This window comes from Cetorhinus maximus, chromosome 2 (genome assembly GCF_964194155.1).
Source record: "Cetorhinus maximus chromosome 2, sCetMax3.hap1.1, whole genome shotgun sequence".
Taxonomy (NCBI): Eukaryota; Metazoa; Chordata; class Chondrichthyes; order Lamniformes; family Cetorhinidae; genus Cetorhinus; species Cetorhinus maximus.
This window is the reverse complement of record NC_135880.1, coordinates 217,086,133-217,107,570: the sequence shown is the minus strand read 5'-3', so window position 1 is coordinate 217,107,570 and position 21,438 is coordinate 217,086,133. Positions and strand designations below refer to the sequence as shown.

Below are 21,438 nucleotides of genomic sequence, written 5' to 3'. Positions count from 1 at the left end.
CGCGCACTGAAACCTCGCCGAAGGCAGAGAGCTGCCTCAGGGAGCTGAAGAATCCAAAAGCCTAAAATAAAGATTTTCAAATGCCGCGAGAAACGTCCACACGTCAGGATCAGTCACCCCTGAGCACGTGGCTGATGTAAATTCTGTCCAAACATTTTTACCTTTTTTTAAAATTAATATTGGATACCTCATCCCGCCCTTGGATGAGTTTTCCTCAAAAAGGCAAAGGCCCACCTAGTCAACTTGCCCGCCTGTTAACTGTAACGTTGGACGGGCTACGAAAAATCACCATTGGTTACCACATTAATGGCCTTAATAGTCGGCGGGCGCACTGCCGACTCCCGCACGCGCCCACTGACCGGAATATCACGCGAGCGCGCGATGATGTCACCTTGACGCCATTTGACGTTATTTCATGCTCGAGCGGGGTTGGCGTGCGCCTGATCGCCGAGCGAAAGATTCTGCCCACAGTTTTTCTTCTATAAAATCTCACTCAATGACCTTGAAGGCTCACCCGTGCACAATTTTAGCTGGATGACTTTCCCCCTTTGTGCCTTGATCTTACTTAATTTTAACTGAATGCCAAGTTTCGAAGGACAGAGCATCAATTTGCGAACTTACGATGCTTCTCATCATTTTGTCGCCACTGCTGAAGGTGACCGCTAACATGGAGGCACACTCCTCTGCATAGAATGGCATGCGTCCTTCTTCATCGACTGCCCCTGCATAGAGACAGAACAAAGGGAGACACTATTAAAGATTAAAGCTACAGCACTTCAGAAACCAGTGTTTACCAGGGCAGCAAGAAATACACCAGTTCTACACCAGGGATTAAATTCCAACACATCATACTCTAGAAGGAGCTAAACACCAGGCATTCTTGTTCTAGCAATACCTCTAAAAACTGGTCACGAGCAGCTTCTAGGACTGAATCCATTGAGCGAATTGTTTGCATAAAAATGCAAGTTATAACAGAAATGTAACCAGCGATGATGCGGCACATTTACGCTCAGGTTAGAAGGAACTGTAATCTCCCGAACTATAATCTCCTCCAGCCCCACTACCCTCCAAGGTCTCTGCTCCTCTCCAATTCTAACCTCATAAGCAATTTTAATCGGTCCACCATTGATGGCTGTGCCTTCAGCTGCTCCATCAGGACAGCAGCCCTAGCTATAGACCCATAATCTTATGACCATAATCCCTCTCGTGACGACCTTTGACCCAGAAGCAGTACAGTAAGAAAATTTGTACTTTCTTTAAAATGTCCGGGGCACATGGTTCTAGGAACATTTGGAAAGGACTTTTAAGTGTTTGCATCAATTGTAATTTTCTTGAATAAGAAGAAATACTGGTCCATGCGACCTAGCAACATTTGACTTTCAGCTGTAAGGGAGTTAAAAACAGAAGATGAGTGCCAGACAATGGGAGCTGCAAACAAAGGAAAGCTGCAGCAGAGGGGAGGACATTGAGGGTACATTTACAAGGAGCTGTGTCTGTGCAATATTGTTAAGCAGGGCAGAAAGCCAAAGACAGGGTTAGAGCAGCAACTGTGAACTGGACAATTTTACTGTTGCTGCTTCAGCCTTACCGGAGCCGACCAGACTGTTTAATGGGATTTATTAAAGGGAGTGGATAAAGGAGTCTCTGGGGAATGCGTGCCATCAAGACTGTCATGAACTGACCCAAGGAGGTTCTGCAGGAGTGTGTCATTCGAGTGCGATGGTCTCCAAGGGTATTGGATGGAATACTGTTGCCGGTGTACGCAAACTCGAGCGCTGAAAAGATTAAGTGAGAGATGATGATGATCAATATCATTCTCTCTCTCTCACACACACACACACACACATTTCAATACGCACCACTGGGCTGGTGAGGAGAGGCTGCTCAAGGGGCAACAAAGGAAACACGTTTTCTTCCCTTTGGCATGAGTTATGTCCCCCTTTCCAAAACTGCAGCCTTTCCACTGATGTCACATCCTCATTGATAGTGTGGCAGTAGCACAACCCAAAGCAGAGAAAAAAAAATTCCGATCCTGCCCATATTAACTTTTAAAGACTCTTTCCCCACAGTGTACAAGACAGGGCTACCCTCTTGGAGAGCGTGTAAGGCAAACTATCTTTCCCTGCAGGGCATAAAATGAAAATGAAAATAAAAATAAAAAATAAAAACAGAAAACATTGCAAATATATTGGTCAGTTAGCATCTGAGAGAGAGGGAACATAGAGAAGTTAACATTTTGGGTGGGATACCACAGCTGCTCTGATGTAAGTTCCTTCTCGAAACATTAACCTCCCTCGCCCTTTCAGATGCTGTGCGCTTGTAATGTATCCTGTTTTTAATTTCAGATAGCTATATTTTCTTTTTCTCACTGCTGGCCTTAAAAAGTCACTACACTGAGTTGAAAGCCCTATTCCTCTCACAATTAAAACTGAACAGCCTGAATCAGGAGGACATGGACAGTTCACCCTTCACACAAATTGCTTATCTTCACAAAATCTTCACCCCAGATTGGCAGCAGATTTGTCAATCATGTCATTGCCACAAAAGGGGTTAACATCTCAGTAAATTACTTCAAGGCACTTTGGTTTTTATGATTTATGATACAAAAAGTTTAAAATAACCATTCTTTTTGCTATGAATTATTCCCAATGGATACTTCAACATGTTTAAATATTTACTTGCACATTCAAGGAAAGAGTCTAGAAGTGCAATGGATTTATAGACAGTCTAGCACATTTAAAAAGGACTGATTCCACAATTAAAATACAGGTTGGGGGAATAATAAAAATGTCATCCATTCTTAAAGATACAATAAAACGAAAGAGAACTATAAAGAACTATACAACTATAAAGCTGGCATGAAAGAGGGGCTAAGGCCTGGGGCAGATCAGCCATGATCTTACTGAATGGCAGGGCAGGCTTGAGGGGCCGAATGGCCTACTCCTGCTCCTATTTCTTATAGATGGAGAAGAGACTATAGATCATTTTCACAAGAAAATTTGGGAAGGATTTAAGTACATATACATGTAAACATCACTATTAAACGATTCTACACGCACTCTTTGTTCAGGCTGTAAACTTTATAGCTCAACTAGACTGAAACTAGCACCCTGTATGAAAAAGAATAATCAAGAGGCACTTATACAGTGCACCATTTTCACGGGAGATTAGGGTTAGGGTTATTCACGGAGTTGCCATTTACCAATGCGTTCATTTTTTAAAATCATTTTACAAAAGGTCTCAAACTGGAGTTAAGAAGATATTCACACACATCTAGGGGTTTGGGTTGGAACCCAGTTCAGGCAGACAGCCTAATATTGATTGCTGGTTGTTTTAGTTTGGACGATCTCAGTCTGGCTTCAGCTGCGTTGCGGGGGGAAAAAAAAAAGAAACGTAATAACCACACTGGGATGTGGCACTGATCGGTGGCGATTCGGGAATCTTGGTCGTCTGCCAAGCTCAGTCTGGTGTGAAACAGGAACTGGATGACGCGTCAGCAGGTGACTTTCTAAAGCTCAGGTGGTGTTCCTGAAACAGCTGCATCTCAGGCAGCCAAAGCCACATCTCACCTGGGTGGCTTTGACGAGACGGTGGGGGAGAAAAGTTTAATTTGTACAAGATGACTTCCCACAAGGGAGGAAAAGGAGGCCTGGAAATGGCAGGATCTGGCCCATCAAACAACCAGTGGCTGGGCAGCATCTGAAAAACTCTGAAAAAAACAATTGCAAAAATACAACTAAACTTCCTTATGATGGTTTATAGAGTTACAAGGAGTTTCTAGTGAGGGCACTGTGTGAATACTCTTTTTAAAAACGAAGGATTGGTCTAAGACCCATCGGTTTGTTGAAAAAAGCACTCATTTAGGGAGGTGGCAGTGGTGGTTGAATGCCAACAGTGCGCTATGGGCTCACAGCAAGTTAGCAGCCTGCTAACCACCATGCTCGTTTTCATTTTCCATTGACTTGGCAAATAACTGCCAAGATTTCCAATTTCAAATCGAGCAAAAGCAACATCGAGATTAGGAAACAAACCTCCAATTTGAGGTTGGACAATTGCTCGGTGAACTTCAGTGCAGCGAGGACCGGGCACTGTGAAAAACGCAGCTGGCATTGACCAGTTGCGCCCACGTTGTGAACGTGCTGCTCTGAAAGACACAGCATGTGCAACGGCACAAATTGGTGACACCTCTCTAGTTCTCTGACCATGGTGAGGTAATGTACTGGTGAGAAGACTTCTCTAAATGACTGACTGGCCAATGGAGGAAAAGAGAGCATTTCTTCCTGCACAGACAGAAGTTGATATGGTACGGTCACGGTGCAGCAACTCATCATTGTCACTATGTTACGATCCCCATAGGGACCTTTTAAGAGATGTGAATTTCCCAGTGACCAACACAAAGGAATCACACAACAAGGTTTCATGTTTTAAGGCTTTTACTAAAACAAAGCTAAAATCAACATTGACTAAATATTACTTGGAAGCAACTAATACACGAAACAACAGAAAAGATATCCCCCCATTAACTTCTTAACACAATCGAAAACCCCAAACCACGTTATACATTACACCACACTCTCAGCAGAAATGCAGTCTTGTGTTTAAAGTCCCAAGCTCTTCCTGGCTTTAACAGCATCCCTTCACCCTGCCCCACCAGGGTGAATCTTCCAGGGTCCTTTCAAGCAAAGTCCCCTTCACTCATACTCTTCTGAGCATAACTGAACGGGCTTCAGGTGGCAAGGCGCCTTCTTTGCCCTTTAAATCTCCACCAGCTTTGTTTCTTCAAACTGGGAATCCATCCTCACCAGCACTCTGCTTGGTGCTTAACCCAAAAGCAGAACCTTCTTCTGCTTGGCACAGCAGCACCTGTTGTGGGTCTTCTTTCCCAGATCTCTCTGTCTGACTGACTCAAGGGGCAGAATTTTCCCATCTGGGACTAAGACCCGTGGTGAGAAGCACTCGAGTGCATAATTAATGAAGCCAGGGCCGCATGATATTGGCACAAATTCCACGTAGCCATGGGTGAGCTTGTGCAGTGGCTATGCGAGTTGGGGACGGGGCACCTCAACCTCCCTCCGGGTGTCCTTCCTCGCAATGAGTCAGGCAGGGCCTAGGCACCCAAAGGGAGGAGCAGCAGCTGCTGGAAACCCCTGGACCTCTACTTAGGACTCGGAGGTTGTCCAGCTTTTCCGAATCCCCTTTGCCTGTGACCCCTTCAGCCTTGTCCTCTGTCACCACCGAGGGAGTAGCATGGGGGGAGGTGGGGAGTATTGAGGTGTGAAGGGGCATGGGGATGCATGTAGGCATGTGAAGAGAGAGGTTCACAGGGAGGGGTCGGTAGAGTCTTGGTTTGCGGGTGGTGGCGGGGAGCAAACTGAGGGTAACTGTGGAAAGAGGGGATGGTGAGGGTTAAAGGGGGAAGTGGGAGCCAGGAAGGTGAGGGTGCAACAGCAGGACAGCCAAAGTAAGCCAGGGGTCTCCAGGCCTCAGGTCTCCAGAGGACAGCTGCCAAGGCCATCCAAGACAACTGGGCCAACTAATCAGCAGGGACACCCCATCCCCAAGAATGAGGCATCTGCAGAGAGATAAAGGTATTTGCCAGGGCCCTTGCGAGTCAGGTGCAAGAAGTCTCTGGCGCACACCGAGCCTCTGTCTTTCACACTCTTGTCTGTCCCTAGCATTGTGAAAACTGCATGCTGGGATTCCCCTTCAGTTGTCCAGTTGAGATGACATCCATCTCCGCTCACTGCCAAGAACCCATGCGGCACCTCGAGATCTCCACCACCAGGCTCTGCATAGTTGTGACCAGCCATGGTGGTAGTGATGTTCTGCTTGTACTCTAACGCCTTTACCCCTCCCCCAATCACCCGCACCCTCTCCTCCATAACCCTAGACCTCCCCAGAATCACGTTCAACCCTCCCCTATCACTTTCGTCTCATCCAAGTTAATATAGAGGTCCCTTTCCTTCCCAAGAATCCCACCGCCCCCTGTAACCATAGACATGCCCGCCCTCATCCTTTCGACCTTCCCAAATACGAGTCAGTTTCCGCATCCCCACCAACAACCCATGGTGTCCCTTCACACGTCACTGTTGCACTCGCACCCTCCTGGTTCCCACTGTCCCCTTGAACCCTCATAATCTCCATCTACCACAATTACCCTCAGTTTGCCCCCCACAAGACTCCACACCTCTGCACCGCCCCCTATGCCTATTCACACCTGTACACACCCCCCCCCCCCCACTCCATCACAACCTCCCCCCCACCCCCACCCCACCCACCCACCCTCCACAGATCTTTGCCGCCCAACAGTGGTTGTTGGAGGTCAGTCATCTCAGTGCCAGGACATCTCTGCAGGAGTTCCCTAGGGTAGTGGCCTCGGCCCAAACATCTTCAGCTGCTTCATCAATGACCCTCCTTCCATCATAAGGGCAGAAATGGGGATGTTCGCTGATGATTGCACAACGTTCAGCACCATTCACGACTCCTCAGATACTGAAGCAGTCCATGTCCAAATGTAGCAAGACCTGGATAATATCCAGGCTTGGGCTGACAAGTGGCAAGTAACATTCGTGCCACACAAGTGCCAGGCAATCATCATCTCCAACAAGAGAGAATCTAACCATCACTCCTTGAGGTTCAATGGTATTACCATCACTGAATCCCCCACGATCAACATCCCGGGGGTTACCCTTGGCCAGAAACGGAACTGGGCTAGCCATATAAATACTGTGGCTAGTAGAGCTGGTCCGAGACTAGGGATCCTGCAACGAGTAACTCACCTCCTGACTTACAAAGCCTGTCCACCATCTACAAGGCACAAGTCAGGAGTGTGATGGAATACTCCCCATTTGCCTGGATGGACGCAGCTCCCACAACACTTGACATCGTCCAGTACAAAGCAGCCCACTTGATTGGCACCACATCCACATTCACTCCGTCCACCACCGACGCACAGTAGCAGCAGTGTGTACCATCTACAAGATGCACTGCAGGAATTCATCAAGGGTCCTTAGACAGCACCTTCCAAACCCACGACCACTACCATCTAGAAGGACAAGGGCAGCAGATAGATGGGAACACCATCACCTGGAATTTCCCCTCCAAGTCACTCACCATCCTGACTTGGAAACCAATCGCCATTCCGTCACTGTCACTGGGTTAAAATCTTGGAACTCCCTCCCTAACAGCACTGTGGGTGCACCTACACCACAAGGACTGCAGCAGTTCAAGAAGGCAGCTCACCACCACCTTCTCAAGGACAACTAGGGATGGGCAAAAATGCTGGTCCAGCCAGCGAAGCCCACATCCCGTGAATGAGTTGTAAAAAACCTCTTCCACCAGCTGCTGGAATATCCAAACTCTGGAAGAAGTTCCTGCGCCGAGAACAACCACCTCCTGGATGCTGCGGCACAGAGAAGATCCGCGTGGTTGATGCTCCACCCACCCTGTCGTGCACACTGCATTCCAGGTTCCAGTTGTTGGAGGCCTCCACCTTGTCCTCACCTCCGCAAGCTGTTAAAGGCCTTCTTAAGGTAAGTGCCAACATTTAAATGCCATGTCGGTCCCAGGCGCGTTCTGGACCAGCGTGATTTACTGCTGGCATTGCAGACGAACAGGCGTGAGGAGTCGATTCTGAGCAGGCCTTCAGCTACATCCCATTAGCCGGATGCTTATCTGTTTCACATTGGCCTCTGGCAGGAAGTGCAACCTGCCATAGTAGCCTGGAGCGGAAGATCCTGTCGTCATTTTACGCCCGTGTGAAACTGATTTTTGGACCTCCCGCTGCATTCTCTGTCACCCCGCCCACCATTAGACCTGCTGCAGGGAAAGTTCTGCCCGGAGTCTGAGTGTCTGGGTACAGCAAGGCCAGCTGCCTTCTCCTTTGTGTCAATGTGTTCAGATTTGCACCTTCCTTCCACAAGTTTAACCTGCGCCCCTGTTGCGTGGCAAGCAGGTCATGGGGGCTTGGTCTCCAGGCAGATTTTGTAGGAGACATCTCAACCTCTCCAAACTATTTAATTTTTACCTTTAATTAAAGGAGACAGTTAAAAACATAACCATCTTATCAAGTCCAAAGTTTGTAACATCTGGCAACTGAAGATTCCCCAAACCAACTAGAATTCCCAGTCATGAGGAGGCTCAACAGATTGTAGGAAAAAGGTGAAGCTTCCAAACTCTTCAGTTACTGCCATAAACAAACTCCAGGTGTCAACAAAAAAAACGGTATTTTCACATTAAGTCTCAGCTGCTACTGAAAGATAAAAGAAACGTGGTAGTTTTTTACTTCAACGATCATTGGAGAAATGGAGGACAACAGCACAACATTAACATGGTTAGTATGGTTAAGAACAGGAGGAGAAGGCCAGTCAGCCCCTCAAGCTTCTTCTGCAACTCATTTAGATCATGGCTGATCTATACCTGAATTTCATTTACCTGTCTTTGTCCATATCCCCAATACCCGTACCTAACAGAAATCTCTCAATCTCAAACGTGAAAATTTCTGTGGACCAAACACTCTCAGCCTTTTGGTTTTGAGAATTCCAGATTTCCGCAGCGTTGTGTGTAAAAATAAAAAAAAGTGCTTCCTGATTTCACTTCTGATTGTGCCATCTTGTTCTGGAATCTTCCAGAAGAGAAAATAGCTTTTATCCACTCCCTTTATCATTTGAAACACCTTGACTGGATCTCTCAGCCTTCTAAAGTCAAAGGAAGACGAAATAAGTTTCTGCAACCTGCCTTCCTAATTTAACTTTAAGCCCTGCTATTTGTAAAATCTGCACTGAGCCTCTTCCAGGGCCGATATATCTTCCCTGAGGTGCAGTGTCCAAAACTGAATGCAGTACTCCAGCTGAAGGCTAGGAAATGTTGGCTCCTCACTTTTGTATTCCAAACCTCTTGGAAATAGAGGCCAACATTGCACTGGTCTTTTTATACTTGCTTTTTGTCTGGCTGTGTGCCTAGATACACAATTATCTTCGCTCCTCCACAACTTTCTAACCAATCAGCATTAAGAAAGTATTCCCAAATTGTTGGACCCAAAGTGGAAGACCTCACTCTTCTCCACATTGAATTCCATCGGTCACAGTTTTACCCTCACACTTAGTCTTCATGCAAGCACTACAGACAAGAACTATCTGTGTTCTCCAACCAAGAGTGTTTACTTGTTCATGGGATGTGGACATCGCTGGCTAGGCCAGCATTTATTGCCCATCCATAATTGCCATCAAGATTCCCTATTGAGTAATCGGGGATAAATCAAACACTATTATTTAGGCTGATTAGCTCCTTTAAAAAAAGGGTGGAGAAATAGTTCCAGTACTGAAGGTTCTAATCGTGGAGTTTGGGAGTGGTGCAAAATCCCCGTGGAACACTAATGCTCCGATTCTGCTAGGGTCACTGAAATGTCATCAAACAATGCAATTGTTCGAATTGTGTACTGTACGTATCTTGGCGTTCCGCTAGGTTATCTGCCAAGTCAGGGAAAAAATTCTAAAAAAAAAAATTAACGGAACTTTTCATTTCCTTTAGACATGGAGCGGGAGGAACTCTCAGAGTTTACATTTGATCCAGAATTTGAGGCGGAGCCAAAATGTAACATTCTGGACATTGTATGCAGTCACGGACTTTGAGTACAGACATAACTTGCAACTCACCCTTTAAACAAAAAGGACCCAACAGTCAACTTTACACAAATCACTCTGTGAAACACTACCTTCAGCACACGCAGTCTAGAACCACTGTACAAAATAAACTAGGCCACCAATCCTACTTGAACCAAGTACCAGATCAGTTTGCAGAGACCGGTCACCAAGAAAATGCTTTTCTACTTCAACCTTTTTATTCAATTCTGCCCCTCCCTCTCCCCCTACCCTGCACCCCCCCACCACCCACCCAAAACCTTCTCCCCACAGGAATCCTTGAACTGTGGCTTACCGATGGTGATGGTGTAGATGGAGTTCGCATAACCATCGTAGTTGCAGTTGTCCTCGTACTGGCCTCCGTTCCCACTGGCTACCACGAAAATACTCCCAAAGCCACGGCGACCAACCATCACTCCATGCTGTAATGCAGCCTGCACAAAGGTCACAAGGTGTAAAGAGCATCAATTAGCATAGAAAATAGACGTTAATGGTATGCTTTGAAAAAATTATGCAACAATTTAAATAGGAAGTGCCAATCCATTCCTTTCACTGTTTTAAATATTTTCTTGCCAACATAAGTCTTTCTGGGAAAAGTCCAGGAGGTCCAGATAATTGGCCAATTAACTTGAATTAAAAGAAATCGGAAAGAAAGAATGCAATTGAAAATGATTTTACTCGTTTGGTTTTCTCGTAAACCATACTCTATATTTTGAGGCATGTATCACAACAATGCTATTTAGCTGGCTGTGTGCACTGGCATCAAAATGCTTCAGGGGACAAAACTCACTTGAACCAAGACTTTTATGCAATGCAATATATTTTCTATAAGTAGTCAAATTTCTCCCACCAGTAACTGCGCTACACCCACCAGCACCTGCAGGGTTATTTTTTTAATTCCTGGGATGTGAGGATCTCCGGCAGGCCCAACATTTATTGCCCATCCCTAATTGATGTTCAGGAGACAGTGGGGAAACACCTACACCTGTCACTTCAGTGAGCGGTTAAGAGTCAACCACATTGCTGCGGGGGTCTGAAATCACACATTAGGCGCCAGACCAGGTAAGGACAGCAGGCTTCAGTGAACCAGGTAGGTTTTTATGACAATCCGGTAGTTTCATGATCACTATTAATGAAAGCAGCACTTTATTCCAGATTTATCAATTAATTGAATTTAAATTTCTCCAGCTGCCGTGATGGGATTTGAATTCATGTCTCCAGAGGATTAGACCACTCCTCTGGGTTACTCGTTCAGTAACATTACCGGTATGCTACTGTCGCTCATGTGTTTGCCAGCAAGGCACAATTAAGTTTGAAAAAAACAAAGCCTAGAATTGCATTCCTGACTGGTTTCCACATCAAGTAGACATGGTATAAAAAATTTATGCAATCACCGATGCTCTTTGTTGAAGCTCCAGTAACAACACTTTGCGTGAACGCAATTCTCAATGTGTACTCCTCCCAAAAATACTAAATTTTGAAAACGGTTCTGACCCCTCTTTCCACCCCACCCTCCAACCATGGCATCCAGTTACTTCCAGTCTTCAAACCCCCTGGTCTGGATTTTGCAGGGCCGAGGCCTGATGAATGAGCAAGTTATGTCGTGTTTGAAGTATGCAGCACTCTTCGCTAAAAGGCTCAGCGAGGCCCTCATCAGGGAGGGTCCAAGTTCGAACACCGGTCCGTGCTAACTCGATCTCATCAAAAGCAGCAGTGGGGCTGCTACAACTGGTCTTAGCTTCTGGAGGAGAAAACTTCGCTGGGAATCCAAATGCTTTCCAACCAACGGCGATGTTAGATGAGGGCAGGGCTGGGGTAGACCGGGTTGTCACGCGTTAAAATATCTTCCAACATTGATTGTCAAGGCTCACACAGAAAGGGTGAGATTTTCTGGTCCCACCAGCGGCAAAGAATGGGCGCTTGGATCATAAAATGATACAACAAAAGGAGGATGACATTCGGCCCATCATGCTCGTGCTGGTTCTTTGAAAGAGTTTTCCGATTAGTCCTACTCCCTTGCTCTTCCCCCATAGCCCAGAATTTCTTTATCAAGTATTTATTCAATTCCCTTTTCAAACTTACTATTGAATCTGCTTCCACCATCCCTTCATACAGTGCATTCCATGTCATAGCAACTTCCTGTGTAACTTTTTTTCCCCCTCATGTCACTTTTGTTTTTCTTTTCCCCAATTACTTTAAATTTGTGTCCTCTTGGAAACAGTTCCTCCTTATTTACTCCAGCAAAACCTGTCATGATTTCGAACACTTCTATCAAATCTCCCCTTAACCCTCTCTGCCTTGAGGAAACAAAAGCCAGTTTCTTAAGTCTTTCCATGTAACTGAAGTCTTTCATCCCTGGCATCACTCCAGTGAATCTCCTCCGCACCCGCTCTCCAAGGCCTTGACATCCTTCCTAAAATACTGTCCCCGGAATTGACTGAAGGCTCCATTCGAGCCTAACCAGATATTGATGGGTGCCCCATACCTGTGCCACTACAGCTTAGCAAGGCAATAAATGCCCTACAGGGGGAAGCAGTAAAGGATGAAAGTCAAAAGAGAAAACAAAGTTGAAAAAAAAACTTGAGATCTAATTTACTCTGTACCCTCAGCAGTCAGGGATCGAGCAAGGAAAATGCAAAGCTCTTTATGTACAACACTAACTCACTCCATTAACCATTGCTTCTTCCATTTAAGTTTTTTTTTCGGTACCAGAGATTTGGGCAACTCCAACATAGGCTATAAATGCAACTTTCTCTGGTTGTCATGAGATGATGATACTGGGCCTTATGTAGTGAGCAGCTTGTTAGGCCCCAAGCAGTGGCGTTGAGTCAAAACCAATATATTACCGGAATAACATAAAAGGCTAGACTGGGAAAGAGGGACAAGTTCCCTTCCCTGGAGGAAATTACTGAAGCAGTGGGTTTTTGTTGCAATCTGGAAACTTTCATGGTCGCTGTATTTTTGGGCACCCTGCCCATAAATTGCTAGATTTAGTGAATCCAGTTTCGTGGCGAGATTTCAAGTCCCAACTTCTGGGTTGCAGGCACTGCATCACTACACTGCCACACCCTACTGAACCGATCAAGTGACAAGATCAGGAACAACCCGTCAAGTAAGAGAAGCTCAGAAATGCCATCTTTATAAATTGTTTGGTTCTATTACCCACTTAAGCGTCCTGCAGCACAACACAAGATTATTACACCAAGGATGACCTGGCGAGAACCTACCCCACTATCGCAACACGTACGTTAGAGCAGTTGTCACAATGCACGATTCTGCCATCACCTTCTCTGTTTAACTTCAATGTTCTGTAAACCTACTTTGTAACTATGTGTTAATATTTGACAGCCGTGTGCCAGGGGAGAGACCTGCATCAAGTCTGTTTATCATTACAAGAACTGCTGTTAGCTTCTATACTTCCATTATACTGGCAATGACAGGGGGGGTTGGGAAGAGTTTCATATTACAAGCAATGTTTCAAAAATTGGTCTCCAATACATAGCTGGATTATAAATAAGTGGAGATGAGCCTCCCTTACAGAACAAGCCCAAGCTGAGCAGTTTCCCCAATTTGTTAATAGCCGTGAACACATTTCTATTTGACGAAGGTAGACTATATAAACTATTTGGACGGAACCGTTTCCAACACAACAAAGGAATTATTTAACAGCATTCAAAGTACACCTTCAAAGAAAGAAGTAAATTCAACACAATTGGAAACTCTAAAGCACGAATGTTCAAGCTTTTTCCTCTCTGCAGGCTTCTTATTTGTGAACTATTACGATTCCCGTAGAACAATACTTTTAAAAAGAAATTTGAACTTCCAGTGAATGACTAAAATGATCACATGAGGCTACAAGTTTTAAAGACTTTTACTGTAACAAACAAACTAAAAGCAACAATGACCAAACACTATTTCAGTAGGCAACTTATACTCTAAACCACAGAAAAGATGCCCCCATTTAAACTTTTGCCACTACCAAAAATTCCACTGCCATGGTTAAACTTTACTCTGTCCCTTAAGTGGACAATTCATTCTCCAGGAACCAGTTCAAAATGATCCCCTTCCAGCCGGATAACTTCTACTCCCTGAACTGATTTTCGACAGTGAAGGACAAATTAGAGATCCCTCCCTCTAGCCTAAGCTAGGCAACTCTTCCACCTTCGTTTAAGCCCAACTCAAACTTCATCTCTTCAATCCAAGCGTGTGCTCCCACCCACATCCTGCTTGGGGAACAATAGAGACTTGGTGCCTTTATCTCTCTGCCCTCTCTTCCTCTCACATTCTTGCAGATTGACTCTGTCTGAGGTTCAGTGATACATTTAGGAAAACCTGCAGCCTGATTCTACAATGACTTGCTATGGACTCTTCCCATTTCAAAGCCCATCTCCGAGGCATCACATGGGTCTTGTAACCAGGTAGAAATGCTAATTAGCTATCCTCCAGACACCCAACTCTATTCTATCTTGGAATTAATTTGACAGTTTAAAGCATAACTGTTTACTGACAATCTTAACACCTCCCTCAGACTTGGAGACTAACTGCCTATCCACTGACAGTGCAGTTGGTCAATAGGTCATTGTTTACAGGTTCGAATATCTTGCACTTTCTTCCGAGTTAGAGAGTCTGGACATCCCTCTAACAACCACGCCAGCCAGGTTTGTTGTGGGCAGAATTCGGAACAGGTCACATGACACCCTTCATTCCTCCATTTTACCTTAAGTTAAAGACAGAGGCCCAAAATATAATCTGATGAGCTTTGAATTGTTGTAGTTTTGCTGCATTCACAGTCACACTCTCAGCTCCTTTCTGATCTTGACAGCTACTAGGCTAGAAACAAAAAGTCAGCTGGACCCCTCAGGCAGGTACAAGTGTGGAATTAACATCTTTAAAAGGGGAGGGGGATTGATATCCTTCATGATGGTGATTTGAAGGTTACAGAAAGATTAACAAGGAATGAGGAAAAGAAAGCACAGCATGCTTAAGATTGAGAGGTCAGAATAGACCACTCTCTTGCCAAGTTAATAACATTGCACATACACATAAAATTTACACATAATAATCTCATGCCTTTAATATAGATCATTGCACTTAAGCTAGGGAGGGGGTGGGGGGCGAAAACGAGAAATAATAAAAACAGATTCAGTGGAAACAATTGTCCACCTACAAGGTTTTATCTTGTAATTAGCAGCAGCATCATCACAATCCCAGGACAAAAACCTTATTCAGAACACTTGTCTGTGCCCAAGGCGAAATGGCCGCCAATAGCTGTCTGCACATGGTCCACGCATGCACAAGAATCCAGTGACCAAATTAAAAAAGATGCCGCCTAAAAACATAGCCATGATTATCTGAGCAGCGCCATCTTTGCTCCTGCTCTCTGCCTAATCTGTCGCTTGCAATGACATAATGGAGTAAAACGCTAGAACCGCGCATGTGTGCGTGAAGTGCCACCTAGCATGGCACTGGTAACAGATGCAGCCTATTCAGAATGGCTGAGGCACCTACATCTTTAAGAGCTCACACACAGAGAGAGCCAAAGAGCTTCTCTACCTTAACACATTGAGACACTCAGGCATTATTCTGAGCAATAATTATTTAGCTTGGAGAATTTTCACTTCAGAAATCCCATCAGCCCACTGGTGCGGAGCTGAATTAGTCAGCTACGTTCCAAGTGGAGACACCTACAATAAATATTTAGACCAAGTGTGGAGGTAGGTCACCAAACAAACTGCTCTCCAGGTAGAGGCAAAGGCTGTCTGAAGAGAATTTGTTTGAAATTAGTTCAAAATGCTCATGGAGTCCTTGTCCACAAACGAATGCTCTGAGGAAATGGAACAGCTGAGAGTTGGATAAACTCAACTGAGGAAGATAAACAAAGGTTGCGTGGAACTCCTGCCTACGAAGGCCACCCTTTCCTCTGTTTATTAGGCTGTGGCAAACTTAGAACTTGCTGCTTGTACATTTGGAATTTTAACTTTATGGTTAATTACAGCAAACCTAAACTGGAAATGACCCCTCCTCCACACTGCCAAAAACACATCTGTCATAGAGTCATAGAGGTTTAAAGCACAGAAAAAGGCCCTTCAGCCCATTGAGTCTGCGCCGGTCAAACAAGTACCTAACTATTCTAATCCCACTTTCCAGCACTAGGCCCATAGCCTTGTATGCCATGGCATCGCAAGTGCACATCCAAATACTTCTTAAATGTTATGAGGGTTTCTGCCTCTACCACCCTTTCAGGCAGTGAGTTCCAGATTCCCACCACCCTCTGGGTGAAAAAATTCTTCCTCACATCCCCTCTAAACCTCCTCATCTTCAGAAGTCAAACCCAAAGAAGAAATTTCCAATGGATTGAACAGTGAGCTTAAAAATTATGAAAGAGATATGCCTGAATTTTCTAGCAGGGCTATGCAATTTCCAGGTGGTCCCAAACAGGAAAATGGGGCTGTGAAACCTATTGTTGACTCTCCACCCACTAAAATGAGCCTTTTAAATTTCCTTCCCCACCACTTACCCCCCACAAAACTGACATAAGCCCCCCCCCACCCCCCCCGACTTGTTTTCTGTACCACAGGGCGTGGGAGGTAGGGATAGGCCTTGGGATTCTAGTTGTTCTCACTTTCTTCCCACCTCTGACTCATTGCTGCATAAGATCAGAAGAGGGTGGTGGTGAGGAGGGTCCATGGCAGGGGCGGGAGGGGGGGCTTGTCGATAAGTAAATATGATCATTCATTCTGTCTCCAAGATCATTCAGAGGATTCATCAGAATGATTCCACAGATGAGGGGTTTTCGTTCCAAGTTAGGTTGGAGAAGCTGCAGTTGTTCTCCTTGGAGCAAAGGAGATTGAGGACAGATCTGTTGAGAAAGGTGTACAAGATGTCATATTATAAACTTTTGGTCAATGGTTCTAAGAAAACTGGGCACAAGCAAGCTATTAAAATGGCTGCTGGAAATCACATAACCTTGGTATTTGAGCTACAGATGGTCTCGAGCGAATACCTAATTAAATATGGACATTCACAGCCCTCCGGGGACATCACAAATCTCTCTGTTTAAGGATGAGCTAACACAAGAGACTATGGAGCTTTCCAGACCACCTGTCTTTATGTTTCATACTGAATAAAAAGGAAGATAAAAACTCATTTGATGGCAGATAGAAGTGAATGGCCCCTATCACTGTCCACAACACAGGGTTGTGTAATCAACATAAATACAACTTTACTTGAAAAAGATTTGAACTTGTGGAAGTCACATGATGAGGTAACCATGTTTTTGCCTGCTTTTAAGTATTGGCTAAGAGTGGTTTGCAGGCAGTACCACCAAAGTTGTCGGGAGCATCATTTCAGTCTGTCTATGAACTGACTCAGAAACAAGATGCAAGACATTACGTAGCCAGAATACGTAACCTATTCCAGTCTAAACTTCGCCTGAGAATCAACTTTCTAGCTATTCGACTACAAGAAACATCACAACCTACTGTGAACCCTTTGCTTTGCAAGACCCTCATCCAACTTTAAATAATCAAATCCATTTAAAAGACCACAGGTGTGCCACGTGGGAGACCGAAGATCGTAAATCAATCTGTAAAAGTGCATGACCTTTATCTGTGTCCAATCTCTGTGTGTGTGTGGGAGCGAGAGTGAGACCGAGTGTGTCAGAGGCGTTGTGTTTAATTTTAAATTTTTACTTTTAAACTCACAAAAGCTTGCTGCTGGATTGTTTAATTGGACTACACACTCCAAGGGTGTACAAGCATACTGATCATGGGCTGCAGGATAACACACAAACTCTGACTGCGACAGAGATTATGACGGGTTTAGACAAGGTAAAAAATAAGATTTTTAAAAAGCTGTTCCCATTAGCTGATGGTACAAGGACTAGGCAACACAGTTTTAGGGTATTGGGCAGGAAACACAGGGGTGGAACATGAGGCAGAATTTTTTTGCAGTGAGTGACAATGACCTGGAACTCGCTGCCCACGGGTGTGGTGGAAGCAGGGACAATGATTTCAAAACAAAATTGGATAGGAATTTGAGGGAAATAAACTTGTATGCCACGGGGATAAAGCGGGAAAATGATTGCTCTGCAGAGAACCAGCACGGACTTGACGGGCTGAATGGCTCCTTTCCATGCCGTAATGACTGTGAGATTCATCACTTGGAAGTCGTCTGATTCAGAATCCTTTCCAAGTGTTACACAGCAGCACTTAGGGTGTTTCCATCGCCTTTAATATCAAAACCGACTCTGAGGCGTCGCGACCAGTTCCACCAAACATTCATCTGTCTTGGCAGCAACAGACTCCCTCCACATAGTAGAGGCAGAGTGGGAGCCTACCCTACTTAGATAAGTGATCCTGACTCAAGAAAATAGGTGGCATTATGGTGGTGGTTGCTGAATGAAGTCCAGGTGGAGCAGGGTCAAGTGGCTGCATGGTCTACTCCTGCTCCTGTTCCCTATGATCCTCTGAGAGTTTCTTATCTGACCTCCCTCTGACAGGGAAGAGGAGGAATATCTGTGCCGTAAGACTGCATTTTCACACACAAGCATGGCATCAGTTTCAAGCACTCTTGCTTCGTACTGATACACAACATGGATAATGCAAAGAGAGAGACGTTAAACTTATTGTGATCTAAGCCCATTAACGTTTATATTCAAGATCTTGAAGAGTAAAGATAAGAAATGTGATGGATTGTTGCTATTGATCACCGAGGCAGTAACAAGAGGGCACAAAATTTAAGCCAAGCACAGAAAACAATTCAAGAGTGATGGGTTTGGAAGACATTTCTTTACAGGATGGCAGAACGTGGAAATCTTGGTCACAAGCCATTGTTGGAACGGAGTCCATAACGACTCCTAAAAGGAAATCTGGTAATTTAACTATTCCTGTCAAGCAGTCTTCTCCAAAAAAACAGATGGAGTTTTCATTTGTAAATCGCGGGTGGCTCTTCTGACTCATTCTTTGGGGAGTTTGTTTACTTTAAGAACCTCGGTCACTGGGTTGGCAGATGCTGTTCTGGTTATTAATGGCTTTGAAGTAAATGTAACATTCCTATCATTGAACCTCAGCCCTCTTAAAAAGCACACGAGCGTAATTTAATCAGAAATGTAAAAGCTACTGTTCCAAACTCCATTATGTGACCTTTTCAGCTTTTTCTCCGCTTAGCTCATACTGCAACCCTGTCCTTTTAAAAAGTGGCAGTACAAGGAGTGCAAATTTAACTCGTTTCCTTTCTTTTCAATGAGAACTGCAGTCCTTAATCAGCTTTTTAAGGACTGTCCTCCTGAAATTTGTGACGCAGCTCAATAAACCACCCGATTCTAATGTGAACCAAGGCTTTTCTTTTTTTAAAAAATATATTTTTGTGCATTGCATTGGGCACAGATTTCCCACAAAGCGAGCCATTAGCTTCAGTTAAGTGAATAGATTGGAGGGGTTAGGGCTGTTCTTCCCGGAGAAGGTTCAGAGGAGAGTTGACGGAGATGCTCAAAATCACGAGGAGTCTGGGCAGTAATATGGAGATAAAACTGTTCCCCTTAGTGAAAGGATGAAGAACCAGATGACACTGATTTAAAGTGATTGACAAAAGAACCAGAGGCAACATGAGGAAAAACTCTTTTTTTTAATATAAACGCGCGCGCGTGGTTAGGGTGTGGAGTTCACTGCCTGAGACCGTGGTGGCTTTCAAAGGGGAATTGTGTAAATATCCGAGGAGAAAGATTTTGCAGGCTACAGGGGAGAGACGGGTGAGTGGGACTGACTGAGTTGCTCTCACCGAGAGGTGGCACAGACACGATGGGCCAAATGGTCTCCTTCTGTGCCATAGCCATTTCATGATCCCATAACTCTGTCCTGTTAGGGCATTGTGTCACAGCCTAAGGTCAGCTACACAAACATAAAATGAAATGGCTCAAAAACATTTTGAACAGTTAGCTCATCAAGCTAACATCAATGCCTTTCTCCACTTAAGCCACCTATTCTAATGAAAGACTCCTGTTACTTCCCTAAATTCCTTGTTTCCAAGCAGATTCCATTTAGAAGCATTTATGCACTCAACAATGATTCCGAACACATTCTACTCATCCTCTGTTTAAATGAATGCTTTTCTAACCTCTGCTTTTTAATCATTTCTGTGTTCATCTTAACTTTGTGTCCACCCGTTTTTGGATTGTCTTAGTGACCAGTAATAACCAACGCTATTTGATTTATCATCATAATTAGGAAGACTCCCATCAATCAGGTCAGTAACATTCTCAGCTCAGGTGGGTAAAAAAAAGTGTCCTCAGAATGATTATCCTCATGTTACCAACACTGTGGTGTTAATGAAAGGCCTACAAGGCTCTAGAGACTTGAGCACAAAAATCTAGGTTCACACTCCAGTACAGGTGCCAGCTTTTGGATGAGACATTAAACAGGGGCCTCGCCTGCTCTCTCAGGCAGATGCAGAAGGGTCCACAGCACTATTTTAAGTAAAAACAGGAGTTCTCCCCAGTGTCCAGGCTGATAATTATCTCTCAAACTGCATCACTAAAACAATCATCTGATCACTATCACACTGCCATTTGTGGGAACTTGCTGTGCAGAATTTTGTTGCCTTGTTTAAACAGCAAATTACACTTTTAAAAGTATTTCATTGGCTATAAAAAGCTTCAAGACACAGTGCAAGGGACAATATAAATGCAAGTCTTTCTTCCTTGATCTAACAGTTGACATTGCTGGGAGTGTACAATGGGCCCCCAAACAGTCAGAGAGAAATAGAAGGGCAGATATGTAGGCAAATTTCAGACAAGTGTAAAAATATTAGACTATATTAATAAAAGGCCGATTTTAATATATAGTGGGGGAATTTCAACTTCCCCAACATTAACTGGGTTAGTCATAGTGTGATAGGTTTAGTGGGAGCGGAATTCTCAAAATGCATCCAGGAGTGCTTTTTAAGCCAGTACGTAGAATGCCCTGCAAGAGAGGGGACAGTCCTGGACTTAATTTTAGGGAATGAAGCCGGGCAAGTGGTAGAAGAATCAGTGGGGGAGCGTTTTGCAGATAATGATCATAACTCCGTTAGATTCAAGGTTGTTATGGAAAAGGACAAGAATGGGCCAGAAATCAGAGGTCTAAATTGGGGGAAGGCCGATTTTAATAAGATCAGATATGATTTGGCCAGAGTGGACTGGGAGCAGCGACTTTTAGGTAAATCTGCGTCAGAGCAGTGGGACTCATTCAAGAAGGAAATAGGGAGAGTACAGGGCCAACATATTCCAGTAAAGACAAAGGGTGGGACCAACAAATCCAGGGAAACCTGGATGTCAAGGGATATACAGGATTGGATAAAGAGAAAAAGGGAGACTTATGGCAGATACCGAGGGCTCAAAACAGCGGAAGCCCTAGAGGAGTATAGAATCTGTAGGGGGGTGGGAATTTAAAAAGGAAATTAAGAGAGCAAAAAGGGGACATGAAAAAACACTGGCAGATAAAATAAAGGAAAATCCAAAGTTATTTTACACGTACATTAAGAGTAAGAGGATAACTAGGGAAAGAGTAGGGTCCATTAAGGACCATAGTGGTAATTTGTGTGTGGAGCCAGAAGATATAGGTAGGGTTCTAAATTAATACTTTGTGTCAGTGTTCACAAGTGAGAGGGATGTCGTGGGTATGGAAATCAGGCAGAAGGACTGTGATATAATTAAAGAAATTAGCATAGAAAGGGAGGAGGTTCTAAGTGGTCTGGCAGGCTTAAAAGTAGATAAAACTCCAGACCCAGATGAAATGTATCCCAGGCTGTTGCGTGAGGCAAGGGA

The 21,438-nt window shown here is 44.5% G+C and overlaps 1 protein-coding gene across 4 annotated transcripts in view; it reads right to left on the bottom strand.

The window, feature by feature from the left end:
* The window catches only part of pcsk7 (proprotein convertase subtilisin/kexin type 7), a 222,319-nt gene that overhangs the window by 135,102 nt on the left and 65,779 nt on the right, over positions 1 to 21,438 (bottom strand). For all 4 annotated transcript variants that reach the window (XM_078532565.1, XM_078532592.1, XM_078532583.1 and 1 more), the window contains 2 exons: positions 9,934 to 10,072; positions 622 to 722 (listed from right to left, as the gene is read on the bottom strand). In XM_078532565.1, the coding sequence (XP_078388691.1) occupies positions 622 to 722; positions 9,934 to 10,072 (240 nt within the window). The remainder of the gene's footprint in view (positions 1 to 621; positions 723 to 9,933; positions 10,073 to 21,438) is intronic.